Source organism: Larus michahellis, chromosome 2 (genome assembly GCF_964199755.1).
Source record: "Larus michahellis chromosome 2, bLarMic1.1, whole genome shotgun sequence".
In the NCBI taxonomy this organism is placed as follows: domain Eukaryota; kingdom Metazoa; phylum Chordata; class Aves; order Charadriiformes; family Laridae; genus Larus; species Larus michahellis.
In genome coordinates, this window is record NC_133897.1 from 85655908 (window position 1) to 85675925 (window position 20018).

General features: G+C 38.5%; 1 protein-coding gene across 2 annotated transcripts in view; it reads left to right on the forward strand.

Annotated features, from left to right (window-relative positions):
• The window catches only part of CDH12 (cadherin 12), a 574263-nt gene that overhangs the window by 486902 nt on the left and 67343 nt on the right, over positions 1–20018 (forward strand). For both annotated transcript variants that reach the window (XM_074576152.1, XM_074576153.1), the window contains 2 exons: positions 9888–10007; positions 15702–15869. In XM_074576152.1, the coding sequence (XP_074432253.1) occupies positions 9888–10007; positions 15702–15869 (288 nt within the window). The remainder of the gene's footprint in view (positions 1–9887; positions 10008–15701; positions 15870–20018) is intronic.

The following is a 20018-nucleotide window of genomic DNA, read 5'->3' on the forward strand; positions in this document are numbered from 1 at the left end:
CTGACAGCTGAGAGAAAAATATATATGTTCTGTGTGATGTCTGGAATGCAAAACAGGAGAAAAGTGTGCTTCCCCGATTGTGGCTAGTATTCAAGATATTGATGGAGCCAGCAAGCTTGTGTTATTATGAGGGCTGCACAGCCATGAATATATAAACTGGAAACTGGCTTTTCCAAGTAAAATATGCCTTCCTCACATTACTTTAGTGGGAGTCAGCTTCAGGAGTATATCTTCAAAACGTATTATTGGTAATTCCTTCTATAAAAGATAAGCCCCAAAAGGGCAATGTCAGCATCTCTCCTTACAGATGCGCATGTTCTCCCAGTACTGGAGCTTTGCCAAAACTGCCAGTGGCAGGTCAGGGGGATATTTATTGAGACAGGGAATCTCCTGATCTGAATTGCAATGTAGTGCCAAGTTGCCAAGGTGCTATTCTGGGAATTGTTTAGGAAGAAAATTGTGCAAAGTAGTGAGTTTCTATGCCAGCAGGTATGCTCATGCTTCCTCCCACCCATACAAAAAAGGTTTGCACAATCGTCTGATTTCTGTCAAAAGTACCACGCGCCAACAACTCCCAGCACAGTGACAAAACCACAAAACCATACATGTGGTAGGGAAGAGGTTGTACAGCAAGATGATGACAGCTCTTCTGACTCTACAAGAAAACCATGCTGGGTTAAAAAAAAAAAAAAAAACGAAAAGAAAAAGAACGTTTATGGCAGAAGATCTGCTATTTGATCTTTACTCACCATGAATAGATGCAACTACCTTGACAGTCCATTACAAAAAGTAAATTCTGTGAAAATTCAGATATGTTGTCTCTTACTTATTTCCTACTAACAAAAGACAGGAAAAAAAGTGGACAAGATAAATGGTAAAATCACAGCCCTGGACTTCAAAAGAGGAGACTTGAGCTTGTTCAGGAGTTTTCTTGGCAGAATCCCATAGGAGCATCCAAAGAGGCTGTGGGATCTCTGACACTGGAGATAATAAAAATTTGGCTGGACAAGAGCCTGAGTGACGTCCTCTGACTGAACCTCTGATCTGTGCGGAGCGGAGAGAGGCTCCAGCGAGAGCCTGTGGAACACTTACAACATGCTGAAGTCCTGCTCTCACTTGCTGTATCTCTTCCCTTCTCAATTACCCTCAAACCTTACTGCTCCCATCCAGCCCCCTCTTGCCTCTTCAAAACCTCAAAGCAGTTTCCCCACACTTTCTGTGGAAAATAATGCACTGTCACTACTTACCTGGATTTTGGCATTTATTAAAAGACTTAATGGAATTTGCAGGCCAAGTGAAAGCTGACGTTAGTGAGAAAAGACTTGACATATTTCCACCTCCATTTTAATTTGTCTTTGCAATTCTATTGACCATAAATTATTTTTGCAGGAATAACGTCTAAGTAAGTATGTTGTCCTCTTCTCCTGGCCTTGAATCCTCTCATTTTCTTCTACAGTAAAACAACCGATTTATCTAGTCTCAGTTGAATTTTGTGAATTCTTGGTCATGCCCTTTAGTTTAACGAATTAAACATACAAAAGATTCCCTGCTTGGTTATTTTAGAAGCCAACAGCAGCTCCACAGCCAGCAAGATATACCACCTACGCTTTGGTGATGGCAAAACTTATTTCCAAGCTGAAAGAGTACAAAAGGTCAATATTTTAGTCTTTTGCAATAAAAAGCCAGGAGGGGGAAATGAATAAATTAAATGTTTTGTTTTGAAATTGGGGATGGTCTGAACTTCAGCGTCATTATTGTAACAAATTTTGGCTGTTCATTCATAAGGAATTTGAAATATCAGACTGGGTGTATTAGAAAATTTTGACATTTCTTTCTAATACTTTTTGTATGGGAAGAGATTCAAACAATACTGCTCTTCTTTCAGAGATTCTTCTGTTTTTGACAAAGTAGCATTTTTACTAATGAAAGACTGTCAAAAAAAATGCAGATAGTTCTAGAAGTCAAATCCTTATTTCACAAACATTCTCACTATGGTATAAACTCAGGCTTCCTATAGTTCCCTCCAGTCATTCTAATATAAACTATGAGGCTTTTTTAGCGCCATTTCAGTCAGTTTGATCAATGAGTTAGAAATCTTGGGCCCCATTCTATTTGCAGTTATTGCTGGATTGCCTGTGGACTTCAGTCAGAGTAAAATTCAGGCCAGTATGCTTGCTGTGATTAAAACAACTATTTACAATATGTTAGTCCTCAGTATCGTCTGTATTATTTTAAAGAAAATATAATCTTCATTAAAATTCCATACCATTTCCTTGAGCCATGTGAATGGTTTAGCATTATTTTCCTTTTCTTTCTAAAACATAAATAACTACTTAAGCAGTTCCATTCTTCTGCATTTTATAATGCCTTACATCAAATATTTGTTGATTGCACATGAAAAATTAAAAATATAAGTCTCTTTAAATGCTGAATATCTTATAAGGTGTTTCCAAACAATAAAAAATACTGTATTTTTTTGTTCATTTGATTACTCAATGTAGTAATGTAAGTACATATTTTAATTAAAATGTCACAAGCTATAGTGAATGTGATCCTCCATCACCACCTTTGTGCATTAAAGATTTACAGCTGTATTATTGCCTGCAAAAAAATAATTAGATTTTAGAGTCTGCTTTTAAAAGTATATTGGTTTTATGCTTTGCAATAAAATAAAAAGCTTGTTAGATGCAATGGTCAATGCTTGATAATACTGAAAGGATGAGAAACCAATTTCAGAAAACCTGTTTAGAACATTAGGTATGTATTTAAGTTAGTAAATGACTTGAGGCACATTAAAATAACATGCCTGACCTCTCATAGAAATATCTGTTTGTCGTAAAAGATCTGACAGATGAATTAACACGGTTGAAACTGCTATGACTGTGAAATAGATTATTTTTTATATTCAGTGCCGGCTATTTATCAGGCTAAAACATGACTTTGAATGTCTGCCTTAATAAAAGTTCATTTATAAATCAGTATTTCTTCTTTCTTTTTTGTAATAAGGTTGAATTACCTGGAGCATGTACTAAGAATATCTAAGAATTCATCTGTGCAGGGATCGTCAGGCACCTAGCTCCGTGGCAGAACTTTCAGGCAGGCTAATGGACGCTGTCTGCTTCCTTCACCTTGCAACATCACATTTTTGCATAAGAGCTTAGACATAGATATGGATTGAGCTGTGGTGTTTCATGTGGCTAGCTGTGCATCACTGGTACATGCAAACCAGCGCTACCAGGTTCACTGTGCCTAGCCCCTGGCTACCAAGGGATCTACAGAGAGATCTGGACGGGCTGGATCTATGGGACAAGCCTAATTGTATGAAGTTCAACAAGGCCAAGTGTCAGGTCCTGCACTTGGCTCACGATAACCCCATGCAATACTACAGGCTTGAGGAAGAGTGGCTGGAAAGCTGCCTGGCAGAAAAGGATCTGGGGGTATTGGTTGACAGCCAGCTGAATATGAGCCAGCAGTGCGCCCGGGTGGCCAAGGCGGCCAACAGCCTCCTGGCTTGTGTCAGAAATAGTGTGGCCAGCAGGACTAGGGAAGTGATTGTCCCACTGTACTCAGCGCTGGTGAGGCTGCCACTTGAATACTGTGTGCAGTTTTGGGCCCCTCACTACAGAAAAGACATTGAGGTGCTGGAGCATGTCCAAGGAGGAGCAACAAAGCTGGTGAAGGGTCTAGAGCACGTGTCTTATGAAGAGCAGCCGAGGGAACTGGGGTCTTTTGGCCTGGAGATAAGGAGGCTGAGGGGAGACCTTATGGCTCCCTACAACTACCTGAAAGGAGGTTGTAGCAAGGTCAGGGTCAGTCTCTTCTCCCAAGTAGTAGGCGACAGGACAAGAGGAAATGGTCTCAGGTTGTTCCAGGGGAGGTTTAGTTTGGATATTGGCAAAAATTTCTTCACTGAATGTCAAGCATTGGAACAGGCTGCCCATGGAAGTAATTGAGTCGCCATCCATGGAGATATTTAAAAGACGTGGAGATGTAGTGCTGAGGGACATGGTTTAGTAGTAACTTGGCAGTGCTAGGTTAACGTTTGGACTTGATGATTTTAAAGGTCTCTTCCAACCATAATAATTCTATGATTTTATGATTCTAAAGTGAACTCCAGGTGCCTGGTATGAGTGTAGATGCCTACATGGTAGAAGTCTAATAATAGGTGACATGAACACCACTAGAGGTATTGCCGTGAAAGCACTCGTTCTGGCTCAGACTCTTTCAGCAAATCTTTGTTTTGGTTGGAGGAAGATACTGCTGGTGGTGTAGCAGTAGCTGCTTGCTGGTCATAGTAGTTTTGGAAAGAAGGGGAGATGGGCACTGCTCTGTAAAAAGGATATTGATTGGTTTTAAGCTGCTGTTGCTAGGCCTTAGGGAACAAATGATGGAATAGGGAATGAGCTCTAAAATCCATTCTCAGCCACAGTAGATTTGCTTTGAATATGCAAAACCAGATAAACACGGTTACTGGTGTATCTGTTGTTTCAGCCTCCTGAGAGAATGTATGGATTAAATTTATGAAAAATTACCAGCTTTGCTAATTAAAAATCCCCCCACTAACACATTCAATACCTCACATGCCAACATCTTAAATATATGTGAATACTTATATCATAAAAAGAAAAAATAGGTTTCTTGAATATTTAATTGACCATTTCTTACCTAATGCTGTCGGAACTTAAGAGAAACTGATGAATGTACTGAGTGAGTAGTTCTTGATTTGTGTTAGTTTAGTATACTTTGTAAAGTTTCTCCTATACTGAAGTGCTACCAGTCTATGCATTCAGTCATAAATCATAGAATCATAGAATGGTTTGGGTTGGGAGGGACCAGGGTTGGAAGGATCATTTAGTTTCAACTCCATTGCCATGGATAGGGGCAGCTTCCACTCGACCCGTTTGCTCAAAGCTCCATCCAACCTGGCCTTGAACACTTCCAGGGAAGCGTCATCCACAACTTCTCTGGGCAACCTGTTCTGTTGTCTCACCACCCTCACAGTAAAGAATTACTTACATCTTACTTACATCTAATCTAAATCTACCCTTTTTCAGTTTAAAACAGTTACCCCTATCATATCACTACACTCCCTGATAAAAAGTCCCACCCCATCTTTCCTGCAGGCCCCCTATAAGTACTGGGAGGCTGTACTATAAAGGCTCCCTGGAACCTTCTCTTCTTTAGGCTATACAACCTCGACTCTCTCAGCCCGTCCTCATAGAAGTGCTCCAGCCCTCTGATCATCTTCGTGGCCCTCCTCTGGACCTGCTCGAGCAGGTCCATGTCTTTCTGATGCTGGAGGCCCCACAGCTGAACACAATACTCCAGGTGGGGTTCCTCAAGAGTCAAGTACAGGGGGAGAATCACCTCCCTTAATCTGCTCGTCACTCTTCTTTTGATGCAGACCAGGATATGATTGGCTTTTTGGCTGCGAGCACACATTGACTGGTCATATTCATCCAACAATACCCCCAAGTCCTTCTACACAGGTCTACTCTCAGTTGACTTATCTCCCAGTCCGTACTAATATTGGTGACTGGCACTACCCAGGTTCAGGACCTGGCACTTGGCCTTGTTGAACTTCATGAGGTTCGCGTGGGACCTGCCAAGGTTTCTCTGGATGGCATCCCTTCCCTCCAGCATGTCAACTGCACTAAGCAGCTTGGTGTCATTGGCAAACTTCTGGAGGGTGCACTCAATCCCACTGTCCATGTCCCCGACAAAGATGTTAAATAATACTGGTGCCAATGTCGACCCCTTAGAGCACCACTTGTCACTGGTCTCCACCTGGACATTGAGTCATTCACTGGAACTCTTTGAGTGTGACCATCCAGCCAATTCGTTATCCACCAAGTGGTCCACCTGTCAAATCCATATCTCCGCATTTTAGGGACAAGGATGTTTTGTGGGACAGTATCAAAATCAATTATAATTTTGGATTTGGGGTGTTTTTTTCTGTTTTATTTCACCCGGAGGAAATACATTTATGAATTCCACTAATTCAGTGTCATGCTGATCTGTCTTATTCATTCCATATGACTTTTTCTTGTGGGTTATCTTTTATTGCAGATCTGAATAGAACTTAAATACTCTACCATGTGCATAAAAAGGTAGGCATAATGAGATAAAATATAAATAATGCAGATCATCTTCCCTTATTGTTCTCTTTTATAACAACAATAATGAAATGTCATTTAACCATAAGGAGTCAAAATTTATTCTAGGTATTAATTTGATAGAGTAAAATAGTAAACAAATGAGTTGGTATTTTATCAATAATTCTACAAATAAAAGAATAAATCACACTGTTCATATGAAGGTAAAAATTTCTTAAAGTATATGTAAGTTTTCCGTAAGAAAAAGACCGTAGCATTTTTTGCACAAACTTTACCAGAGCTAAATCTGCCTTCTGAATATGACCTAGCATAGCAAACCATCATATCTTAGTCCTCTTCAAAGTAAACTGTAATTATTTTTTCCTGAACTTAGCTTCTAAGGATTAAAAGAAAAGCTATGATAGTGATAAATACAGGTGCAGAATTGTAACTGAAATGGATAGAAAATAAGTATTACTATTTAACAGCTCGAATACTTAAGAGGCACAATGCTTTCTTCTTAAATAATTTCCTTAAAATTTAATAACATGTGTGATTAATTTTGTCTCATTGCAGCTTCATTTTATCAGTTAATATTAATTTCAAATCTCAAGATTAGTACAATATTAGGTTTAAGGAATCTTTTTTTAAAGAGCTGGCATATAGACTTATGTGTTGTTTTCAATTTGCAAGTGAGGTGCAGTGAAGCAAAATTCATGAAGATGACACTTCCTAAAGTACTGCAAAAGTATTGAATAGGTAACATGAGATTTTCCTCACTGCCTGACTTTCGGAGCCTTTTAAATATCCACATTTGTCGTCCAAAGTTAGTCAACGTGAACAGTCAGTAGTAAAATATGTGATTCACCCTCTTGAGGTGATGACCAGTGCTCGGTGTGACAGGTCTGCTGTTTCTATCAGATAGCATCAAGTAGTAGAGAGGTCTTCTCTAAGGTGTTTGCAAGTTCTCTGTTGGTAACCTGTGAGAAAATGGGGGGTGTGGCTAGCCTTCCAGAATGTACAAAGAACCTTAACTTTCTCAAAGAACCTTAACTTTCTGCATTTGTCTTTGTAAATATTGGTCTGCCTGTCCTGTTCTTTTATGGAGAATGTTGCTCCCTTCAAGGTGCAAAGCAAAGGTCTTGGTAATATGATGACAAAATTTTGTCAGTTCTTACTCAGAAGACAAACTAAAATCAGCTCCCTGAAGTAGAAACCACTGTGGCATCAGAAACAAGAGCCCTGGCCCAAGGGGAGACTTGGGAATGTGTAACAGCACTGTCTTTTTGTTGGGAAGAGTGCAGGATATTATCTTAAACCAATCCCAAAGCAGCGCATTTGTCAGACAAAGCTCTCAGTCAACCAGTTCCAGCACAGACCTCAGCATCTGGGAATCTGATGCTTTCTGCCACCACCTCAGAGGGGAGCAAAACCCACCAGCCAAAGGTCAGAACACAGTGAACGACTAAACAATTTGGTAGGAAGGAAAGGAGGAGGGAAATATATTAAAAGGTAGCATTTCTTTTCAGTGGAAAAAGTAGACTGAATTTTTTAGGTTGGAAAGATAGTGAGATACTGTAACAATAAAGGAAGACAGCTGTGTTTATACAAGGAAGGGAGGTTGTACTGTACATGACATGAACATGACATGTTTTGTCAATGTAATTGTTCCAGAAGGAACAGGTCCAAAGGTGGCACATACAGCGAACTTCTGTTTTTCGAGGAAAGAGGGGAAAAATTTCAAAGCCACCGTTTCCTTCTCCATCTTGGTCACAGAAGTAGAACTGTTATTGCTGTGGATCCCTGAATTTCTGGAGCAGAGGACAGGGCTGAAAGTGGGTGATCCTATTACAAAGATACTCCTTATGGACAGGAGCAGAGGAAAGCCATCAAATGCTCTACAGGTATTAGATAGCTTCTGTATGTCGTTCCAGCAGGAAAATGTATCCCTCCAGCTGGGCTTGTCTGAGCTATTTAATGTACAGTCGGTTATGGTTATCTGTTATGTAAAGAAAGGCACAAATGTTTTAGTAGGCACTGCTTCCACAGTTGTTATATGAACCTGGACTTTGGTGTTCTCTAACACGTATCATTCCTCACCTTTCACATCCAGAATATCAAAAGAGTTGCCTTAGGCTTTTAGTTAACTGAATCCATCTCAACAGTTTATTTTCATTAATTTATTCATTTATAATCTTTCATTTCTTTTGGAAGTGGATTTTAATGAAACTTGCCCAAAGCTTAAAAACACGATCAGCCTATTGACTTTAAAAAGTGATTGTTAGTCAAATTACACTTACATTTCTGTGTCTTCTTCAGGAGATAGAAAGAATATCTCTTGGAATACCTTTTCATTCTCTATTGTTCAAGAAATAACCGTAACAGCAGCAGTCTTGTATGACCAGCCACCGTGCAGCAAGTATTTTTACAACGTTAATTCCAAACCCTTCAGCACCACTGTCAGTCCTTACCTGGAGAGATTGTTGGGGGGGGTGGGGACTGGAAAAAAAAATAATTCTCCAAACAGCTACCTTTGCTATGAGTTACTTTCCTGTCTAAGTCATAGGACCTTTCACATGGAGCATCTCTCAGTGAGGCACTCCCAGAAATAAACTTCGACAAGTCCATTAAGGTTAATTTTAAGTTGTGAACATCCTTTGAAACTTGCCAGTTTTCATTACAGAAAAGTAGCGGTCTTGAAGCGCTTGCAGTATTCCACGGATCTAGTTGAAAAAATGTAAGATGACCTCCAAATGCAGAACATTTCTTAAAAAAAAAATGGTGGGGATAACCCTCTTCCCTGTGCTGTTTCTCGTATAGGTTGTCTTAACCCTCACTCACTCCACATCAGCATTGCAGACCCCAACATTCATTTGCACAGAAAATTGTAGGAAACTATTAATTCTTCAAAGCTGATGGGAGAGCCTAAATATGTGGCCATTTATTTTGCTGAAGACTATAGTTTGAACACTACTTGCATCATGGGGCAGTGGGGAAATGCAGATAAATTGCTTAGTAACCAGCAGGAGGGACAAGACATTTCTGCAAGACTACTGCCATTTGCAGTGTGTTTTCTGTCTCCACGTGCATTTCTTTCGCTCCATGGCATGGGTCCCCTTTAAGTTGGAATATAAAGTAAACTGCACTAGGTCTGGTCTATAATCATGAATGAAAATAGAATATCAAGGGGAGTTTCTTCCTCCATGGTACTTTTGTTTCTTAATTAGCTCTATTGGAAAGGGACGAAGACTGAAGTCTGGATGTTGAAGACAACTGGCTCAACCAAACACCTCATTTCATTCTACAATGGGAATGTGAATTCCACCTTTAGGACACTGCAGTATAGTATTTTCAGGTACTTAGAGATTGGTTCACTGGCAGATTCAGGACTTGCTTGACCAGAGACTTGTTTTAAAGGCAACTCACATATTTTACTTCCACAGTTGTCAACCTTTTCACACAAGACTGTGAGGCATACTCCTTTTTCAAAATCCGGTATTGCGCTTCTTCAGGCCTCCATCCTACATGTGTTGGGCAAAAACTTATTGTAATTAGTGCATGCATCATAAACTGTTTATAAATATCTTCTGATTCTGGACTGCTTCCCCTTTCCTTCCCATGATGCCTCAGCTGTTACCTAGATGGATCTGAAGAATTGACAGTTTTATTCTCGCCTTGTTTCCAGTGGAACAAGAATTACAACCGAATCCAGTAACAACAGGACTAACGTGTCTGAAATATCCCTGATCACTGCTCGATACTGAAAATGTGATTACCTGTGTTTCTTTGCAGGTGCATATGTACTTCAAGTAAAGGCAACAGATGCTGATGATCCCACTTACGGAAACAGTGCTAGAGTGGTTTACAGCATTCTTCAGGGGCAACCGTATTTCTCCATTGATCCAAAGACAGGTAAATAGTTTATCAGCAGCAGTGGGAGAATTAAGCTTTGGATTTTGATTCAGGTGGGCAATATCGATGAATAAATATGGACTGGGCTGATATGTCCAAAAGCTAGTAGAGTAACTTTGCACATGATACAGTTTTGAGTATGACTAGTTTTTGGATGAATTACAATCTGTTGTAGAAAAAAAGGGAAACATGCTCCTCCGGTGAGTCCTGGAATATCTAAAATATACATTGAGAAATTATTTTTTTATGCTTTATCTGCTACATGCATTCTATGTTTCGGGGGTTTTTTCCTGGTGATTTGATGATTTGTTTTTGTACCCTGGGTCTACATTCTTTTTTCTCAGCATTTTTAATTGTTGAACTTACAGTCAGAAATTTTCTAGCAATGACTGTTTTGCTATATAGAGCTAATTTGAGACTGTGGAACAGCTAATCATCTCCTGCCCTCCTCTTTTCCTGGGGTTTGTCTGGGGTTACTGGATGTGTGAATGGAAAAGGATAATACGTTTAAAGAGACTGAAGTATTTGGGAGGTTGGTAGACATGTTAACTAGATATCTGGTCCTATATTTCTAAATGTCGTTCTTGTTTTTATATTCAGTAATTCACTTAAGGAGCCAATAACCTGCATGGTGAATGCCATGCATTGTGTCATCCTGAATGTGTTACAGGGATAGTTGTCCATATGTTCCTTTCAGCAAATAGTTTCTCCTTCCAGTGAAGCTGTACATGAATGTCAGACTGTGTGTTAAAGAGCCTTTATCCCTGATGATCAATAGTTTGGTGGTGAGAACCTCATAAGGCTGTTAGTGCACTATCTCCAATGGGCGCATTCCTTTGTCACGTGCTCTATTTAGCAGATAGTCTTGCAATTCGCAGGGAGCAACTTTACTTTTCAAACTAAAATGGGACTTCTTCAAGTGTCTGTGGGAAAAAAAAGTACTTACCTTTATACGTATTTCTTTATTTCAGTCTTGTAAAGAACGAGTAGGAATTCAACGGCAAGAAAAACATTTACTGAAGCCACAATTAGAGTTCTAGTACAAGTTTCACAAGAAAAAAAATAGTTATTAGTACTTGAAGAGGTATTTTTCCCGTGGCACTTTGAGTTGCTGTATCATATGCTCTCACCTATTACTCAGTAATGAGTAGTGAGTGGACCACAGGTGATGGCCTGCACCCTGCTAGCCCTGGAACATCATACAAACCCAGTGTTTCCACATCTGTCTATTAATATCTTTAATGAGTTAGTCAGATGGACCTTGGTGGTAAAAGAATGGACACGTCTGCAAAGGAAGATTCGTGAAACAGCTCTCCCAGCATAACTTAAAATCCTATACCAGAAAAAAAGCATATAGATTCGTGCTTCTACAAGCAATAATAATGTGCTGTAACCTGACTTACATTAGAAAGATCACAATATGAGTGTTACCTGTGGGTCTAACAATGACTGTAGAGATAAACAGTATGTGAATAATAATGCACAGGATGCTGCTTAATGATTTGCTCTAAAATCCAGAAGTCTTGGGCAGCACTACAGATCTGGCATTTCCAATTGTTTATTTTATAACTGAGGAGATGATACAGAATTTTTTCAATGCGGAGTTTTACTGCCAGACACTTGCCTTGAGTGTTTTTGACAGGAAAGAAGAAGAAAGCCATTTGAGTAGAAAATGACAGATAAACTCAGAACTGCTGGTAGATGGATGTGCATTTACTGGGTTGCTGTTGTTGGCTTTTTCGCTGTCTCTTGCATTCTAGTGTCAAATTTGAGACATTCCCTTGTAGTTATTTAAAGAACTTAACATCCATACTAGGTCAGACCAAAGGTCCGTGCTGCCCAGTCTCATGTTTCCAAAAGTGATGGCCTATTCAGCTCTAGCAAAGGACAAAAGAGGAAGTGTTTAGTGATGCAGTCCCTGAATAGTCTGCTAGTTTTCAACAACTTGTTCTTATGGAGTTCCTGGATGATCGGCAGTGTCCATATAACAAAAACTCTAGAAGGATTTCTCCTCCATACCTTGTCCACTTCCCAGTAGAGTTGATGTCCAGGAGCACAGTATCTGCACACCCAGTGACTAGAAATGCCACAGTAAAAGGTTTTTTTGGGTGAAGAACCAGCTCCTCTTGCTTCTTTGAAACACAACAGATCTTAACTTCTTTCATACCTCACAATTACATAGCACAAGATGGTGAACAGCTAATTCCTATTTATTAGTTCCCTATGACCTTATAGACCCATATTCTCTCCCAATTGCCTCTTTTCTAGATTAAAAACTTCTTTAAACAGAAGCTGTTCCGTAACACTGATTATCCTTCTCCTCCGTATTGGGATGAGAAAGTGCACACAGTATTCAAGAAGGCAGCTCATATGGATGTATAAAATGGTTTGATCGTAACACCTTTGTTCTTTATTCTTTTCCAAACAGTTCCAAACATTCTGTTTAATTTTTAGCTTCTGTCACACAAAAGGTGATATGTTTGTGGAAATTTCTGTTACTACCTCAAGATCTCATCGCAAAACGATAATGGCGAAACCACTGACCATAACTTTATATGTGAAATAAGGATTGTGTTTGGCATGCACATGACTTTACACATATTCCTTTCTCAAATCATTCCTGACAGGTGATAAACATTTACTCTGATATGAACCTAGTACACTACATAGTTTTGAACCTCTATGGGTCTGAATGTCACAGCTGCCTCTTTACTCCTCTTCTTTACTGACCTCCTAATTTTTTGCAGTGCTTTGCTGGAGGTAAGCAAACTGTGTGGAAATGGGAGAGTTAGCTTTTATTGCTCTTGCGGAAGGTTAAATGCATTACAGTCCCTGATGGAGAGCAGCTGTTGAACCGGCACATTTTCAGGCCTCAGATCTTATATGTGGGGGTTACTTTTTGATGCTGTGAAATTGGTCTTCTGATTTTAATGTGAGTTTTCTTTAACACAGAGCACTTTGCTCAGACAGATAACCTCCCTTATCTTTCCTCTGTATGTTCTGTTCTGTTACTAAAATGTCCTTTTGACAAACTTATTTCTAACCAATTTTCTGATGTGTTTATGAGGTCGATATTCTTATTCATGGCTAGATGTCTTCAGTTTTTTCTTAGACTCAGTATTCTAGTCCATATTCTGACCTCAGTTATATTCTCGAAATCCAAATTGGTGTCAGTAAGTATTGATTTTAATATTTATTCAAGAGGTTTGTCATGGAACCTGGACTTTCTCTTACACATAAGTGGATCATCTCCTGTTGAATTATGGCTCAATAATGTTATAGAGTATATCTTCTGGTCCAGGTCCCATGTATATTATTTTCAATTTTCAGCAGCCTCATTGAGACCATACTTTTTTGCACATTTGATATTGATGACATTTGCAAAGAAAAAAAAAATCAAAGTTATTCAGTTCTGGAGCTGAACAATCTTGGTTGTAAGATCTTAAGGTAGAAGGATTTAAAAACACTCAGAACACCATTACATGCATGTAAGGCCTCTACATTATAATAAGCCTTTGATTTAAAGTTCAGATATTCCTTCTGAAGCTGAAGCTGCAATACCAAAATTTGTAGTCCATCCTTTCCCATGGATTTTTACTTCCATTTTATTCTTCTGTTTTACTTTAAATTACCTTTGTCCTGTCCATATGAACTGATGATGTTGGTAGAAATAGTACTTTTCAGGTTTTTTTCTATGTTTTTGAAATATTGTAGGTAAAAAAGGGAAAATAATTGCCTATGAACTGCTAGACATGAAAATCATTCCCATTGATTTTTTTCGCTGGAGCCAAAAGTTTTTTACAGAAAAATATATAGAATGTCCTTATACATCCAGATAGGAATAAACAGTGGATGATTGGGAACTTTACTACCAGAGTGATAGCCCATTCTTCATTTTCTGAAGACCATCTGGAATATTTCTAACTGAGAAAGCCACTCAGTTGTACCTAAAACATGTACAAGAATCAGATGAACTGCATCTCCTGCTCACAACCTACTATCTGCCCATTTCCAGTTTTTCCTACTTGATGTTATTTGGTTTTGCTAGTCTAAAAAAGGAAGTCTTTAATTCTCATAGCTCTTTTCTCTTTAGAATGAGCATACCAAGGATGTTGTAAAATACTGTAGAACATTTGGTCTCCACAAAGCAAAAATACGGATTAAGAAATTTAAGAGGAAGCCTAGTCACGTTCATCCTATTTACAAAAAGATTTTTTCATGACTATCACATGAATATGAACAAATTTTTACAGTTTTACAATTCAAGATTTCTGTCTGGAATGAACAAAACATTGAACAACACTGATTGTTTCCAAAAGCTCAAAAGGATAGTGTTGCAGTATCTAAGTGTTCTTAAGTATTTGCTAGTCACATTCCAGATCTATGCAACACAGTATATGCCATGCTGAGGTAGAAAATAGTAGTTATTATTAATGTTGTCATTATCATCACCAGTGTTACAAGCGGAGAGAAAGGAAATTGTTATACAATTCAATTCAACTGGAATTTTTAATAGGTTCCAGAAATAGAAGATTTAGGTCAAAGTTATTTCTAGACTCTGAACGAGTACTATAAGCTAACGGTTCCCATTCTTGTTAACACAGCAGTGGTTAGTTGCTATAAAGATAAGAATGACCCTTAAAGCTTGTTTCTTATCATTGCAGACCCATTATAACACCAGGGGAAAAAGACTGCTTTAAAACCCAAATGATTTAACACTAGAAAATATTTTCTAAACCAATAATAACTTAGAGGAGAAGCATGTTTCCAATTGGTTTATTTTTCAATTGTGCATGCTATCTGCACCAATCTGCACCTAACCATTTTCTGAAAAATACTGCTGAATGTATAGCATTTTGAAATGTAATATTTACTTGTAAAATTTTGACAAAGGAATGCATTTTCTCCTGTAAATTTGGTCTCAAGAGAAAGGATTGGGTGCTCTAAGCCTTATTGCTTTTTACAACCTCATCAGCTAGTAGTACTAGCTGATCAGTAGTACTTCTCTCTCTCTACAAGTCCTCCTTTTATCATATACATTCTTAACATATCAAAAGGGAGATTATGGCATACCTATTTAGATATCAGTTATCCAAAATAACTGAAGATTAAGAGTCATTTGGGCAATGTCTTACCATGATATTTTAATTACATTTCTTTAAGGAAACTCCTAAAGTTTTCACTGCATCTATGTGCTATATCAAGAAAATTTTCTCAAGCAAAGGAGAATCTTCTAATAAAGACCTCCTTTTGTACAGAAGGAATATTGTCTTGGCCTACTATAGCTTAACAGCGATGGCAAGTGGCTGGCTGGAAACAACTGAAGATGCAGTCTCTGAAATGCATTGCCGCCTCTTCCTACAGTGCCCTACTCTGCACAATGGCAGCATTCTTTGGTCCCGATGTTGCAAACATACGCTCACGCCATTCACATCCCTAGTGAAAATGCAACATTCTCTTTCAGCCGTTCATGTCCTCATTGAAAAGACACAGCAGGCATTTTGAATGGTTGAATAGCTGACGAGCACACTTTTGAAAAGCCTGAGTGATTTGCATGTTTCTGTGTGAACTCTTTTATCAACCCTTTAGGAAGAGTTCCATTTCTGGTCCAAGGGATCCAGTATTAAAATGTAGTAGTAGACAATCACAGCCCTTTGTTTACTTGTTCTTTCTCTTTCCCATTTCTTCTCGTAGGTGTAATAAGAACAGCTTTGCCAAATATGGATAGAGAAGTGAAAGAACAATATCAAGTTCTAATCCAAGCCAAGGACATGGGAGGACAGCTGGGAGGACTAGCTGGTACCACCACTGTAAACATTACTCTCACGGATGTCAATGACAACCCACCCAGATTTCCTAAGAGTATGTTGTATTCCAAATGCACTATTTTTCAAATAAGCATGATGGAAAGTATTAACGTAGAAAATCTTTTATATAAGGAATTGAGATCCAAGGAGAAGATCAGTATATGATGAAAAAAAATTAGAATATGCTGTTGTTTTTTAAAATAATATAAAGCTCAATTTGAAAGTATGAGTTTTGAATGTTTAAGAGGACTTTTATCATCATTCCAGAGGACCAGTCTGAGCCTCAGTGTTCATTTCGTTTACACTTTAAAAATCATTTGGGAAATACTATTTTGTCAAGGAAAACTGGATGATCCCCTTCAAATGACAAAAGGTTATAGCCTGAGACTTGCAGGTATCAAAGACAGAACTGTCTCACACTAAGCGTCGTTGTTAGGATAGTCAGGAACAGATTTTTTACACGTCTTGGCTCAGAAGATTATCTCTGTCCTTGAAAACACTTACAACCTCAAAATAGTGATCATCCACTGACAATTTATAACATTTCATATCAATTAGTTTAAATGAGGTTTTTCAGAACTATGCTAATTCAGATTTTCATAATCTGTGCATGATTAGCAGGATTGTCACTTGCTGCTTTCTTTAAATTTACTAAAGTTTTCTATATATTCCATACTTTGGAAATGCAGACGCTAATCAAGCATAAACCTTGATAACTATGCCAAAACAATTAGCTCCTAAAAATTATTAATAAGGCAAATTCATATTAGAACATTTGTGTGAATTTGCAGTAAGATCATGGCAGCTTTTTACTTTGTATCTCTTTTCTTGCACATGAATTGTAATCCCACTTTATGTATTATAAATGTTCCTTAGATACCAAACCATACCGGAAACCTCACAGTTCTCTCCCATGTAAAAATTCTTTTACTTCTTTTCCTCAGTATGTAAAGATACTGCATTTCTGCAGGCATGTAAGAATGACCATGTTAAGACAAAGATCCATCTGTCCCTGCCTTCTGTCTCTTATACTAACATCTAAACTGACATTTCCTCAGTTTCTAACCATTTTTAGCCCAGATGGTGTCTTTGTATTTAACAGCCCTCAATGGCTTTTCCTTACAGCAAGTTGCCCTGTTGCTTTGAAACTTATGTAAAATTTCGGAGTCCACAACATCCTATGTTAGTGAGGTGCACAGTTTAATCATATATTAACAGCTTCCCTCATTTGTTTTGAATTCATCCCTACATATCTACCTCCATGTTGACCTCTGTAAAGAATTCAGAAAGCGTTGCAAAATATGACCTTTATTTAGAAAAGCTGTGTTGACTTTGTGGGGTTTTTTTCCCAGTATGGGATATTCTCCATGAGTCCATTAATCCCGGTGCTGTTGTTTGCCCTGTGCATGTCAGTCATATCCATCCTTAGCTCCCTTGAACTCCCTGGAAATCTTTGGGGAAAAAACCATCAATGTTAGATTAGCACCTCCAAGCCTTCATGTGCCACAGTGGTTTGAAGCAAAATATTACACATCATAATAGTTCACGTATTTCATCCTTCAGGCTCTTGGACGTGTAACAGCTAATCCCAATAATTTGTTACAGTTGTGTCTGTTCGTTCCACAACTGCTTCTATAGCTAATTTAACTCTCTCATGGGTCCCCCATAAAGACAGGCTCCAGGATAGAAAAATTCCCCAGCTATTCTACACTGAACAGGAAGAAAAAAATGCGTTAAGTTTTTCATTTGTGATCTTCTCTGATCATTTCTTCTATATCTCAATTTTGGGTTGGCTTTACACAGTTCCTTTCAGGCTTTTGCCTCCAGGTGTCTTTAAAAGACAACTGTTATTAGCTTGTTTGCCAGAGATTTATTCAAACTCGTTTTTTGTCTTCTTTATTGTGGTTTTATAGATAAAGCAGATTTTATGGTTCTTTCTATTGTCCTCCTTGAGACACAACTTCATTTTTTTTGAAAGATGTGTTCTTGCTTTTATTAGCCATGTTATTTACCCTTACTGACTTGCTTTTTAATGGGCACAGTGCATTTGCTGTGGGTCTTCAAAATGGTGTCCCTAGATAGCATCCACACCACCCAGCGGAATTTAACTGTCTCAGCCATTCCATTCAGATTTTTTATAGTGATATTCTTCAGTTTTATTTATTTCCACTCTTAAGCTCATTACCGTTGCTGTAAAATTTAGAACTAAAGAACTTTTCCTGACTGGCTAGCGTTAATACTGTTCTCTTCTTTAAGTCTTATTTGACTTAGGGCTTCCTTTAACAGCCATCGTTATTCCTCCACTGATAAGGTCTACTTTGCCTTTCCTGTGTGTTTTGCTCCTTGGTACTCTGCTGCCTGACTGATCTTCTTTCCCACAGATTTCGAACATGCCTATTATGCTGATATTCTTGTTTACTGTTAGGCATTTAAAGCTACCCATACTAGTTCTCATTTTAAGCCATGACTTTATATTGTGGCTTTCTTTCTCCTCTTTACTTCACCCTAGTTTGATTCTATGTGATCTACCGTTTCTGCATTTCCTACTGGATTACCATCACCTTTTGTAGCATTCTTCAGTGAAGAATGCTGGATTCTGGTGACTGCAGCCTTTATCGGAAGTGTGTATTTTTGCCTTTTTTAAAATTGTGTACTTTCCAACACCTGCAAATTTTCCTGAACTTTTCTGCTAGAATCACGATGGTCATAGGAAGGTTTTTAAACTTCCTGAAGCCTGTTTTTCTGATGGCCAAAATGAATTTTGCAGCTTCTCTGGGGGCACCCATTCTTTAGCAAGTGCTCCTACTTTCCAATAACGTGAATGCCTTCTCCTTACACATTTTTCTCAGCCAGGCATTCAAAGCTTTGCCTTTCCATCTTTCTCTCCCTGATTGTACATAGTGTGACAATTTCAGACTGCGCTACTATGAGTGTCCTTAACTTCAGCTTTCGCTGGCCAGCCTAAATTTCACCCCCAACACCTCTGTCCAGTCTTACCTTAGTTTGTCAGAGCTCACATGTACTACACCCACTGATGCCTCCTTGTGTTTCCCAACATCCTTTCAAAACGCTTGTCAGACGCTGCAAATCTAGTCAACAAGCAAATCATCCCGGAGAGTTTCTTTGAACCAACATTCTCACTGTCCTTGTGCTCAATGCTTGTTAAACCACCCACCACCCCAGTCTGCTCCTTCCTTTCAGCTGGAACCCCTGCTGCTGGAAGAGTACCACAGGTGCAAGAGGAAATAACATAAACACCCAGAAACTGAAAAACTCAGAGCTTTGGCAAGTTCCTTGGGCCCAAGGCTCTTTCCTATGTCTGATTTTCGGTTGCATATTTTACTGTCTTTGCTGTTAGGGGCCTAAGTAATTTTCTATTTTATTATATACCTTCATCTACTATGGTGTTGCAAGAATACACAAGTTTTATGTAATGTCAGACAGTTTTCATGACACAGATAAATCATGGAATATATCATCCTCTTTTAGGGAGATAGCCTTGAGATCTCATTTAATGCATGCGCTGTAGTTATCACGTCTTTGCCCAATTGTTGCTATGAAGAAGCAAAAAAAAAAATCACAAGAGATCAAGCTTGTCCTCTGCTTTGCGTGCTAATAGGGTTGAAAACCATTTCTTTCTGTGATATCAAATATCACAGAAGCCAAATTATAGCAGTGACTCTCAACAAAACAGAGAGAATAATATTGGAGGTTTGTGTTGATATTGAAAATAATAAACATTTAGCATGGTTTACAAGCTGAAGTGTCAGCATAGGGACTCCAGTGTATTGGAACAAGCTTGATCAAGGCAGACAGTTACCTGAAACATTCTACTTTTTGGGTTGTGTTACAAGCAACATATTTATATTCTTGTAAACTAAGGACTTCTGCTTAATCAAAACAGCAAAAGCAAAAATCCTGATCAATGGGGATTCCCTTAGCCAGTCCCATTTGGTTAAGCAGTATGTGAGATTATGTCTAGTGTGCCTGAAATTCACAGAGACACAAGACTAATGACAGCTAAACAAAAATAATTGATAGAAAAAAAAATGAGTATGAATTTCATTTTTAATATAGTAACTGTATTTTTCGGTTTTAGTCTTTGAAAAACATTGCCATGATTCAGAGTAGCTACCTGCCAGGAACTGGAGTTTGTCATTTGCTTGATTACCATAGCTGAAAGGATGCTTGTGCAGCATTTTAG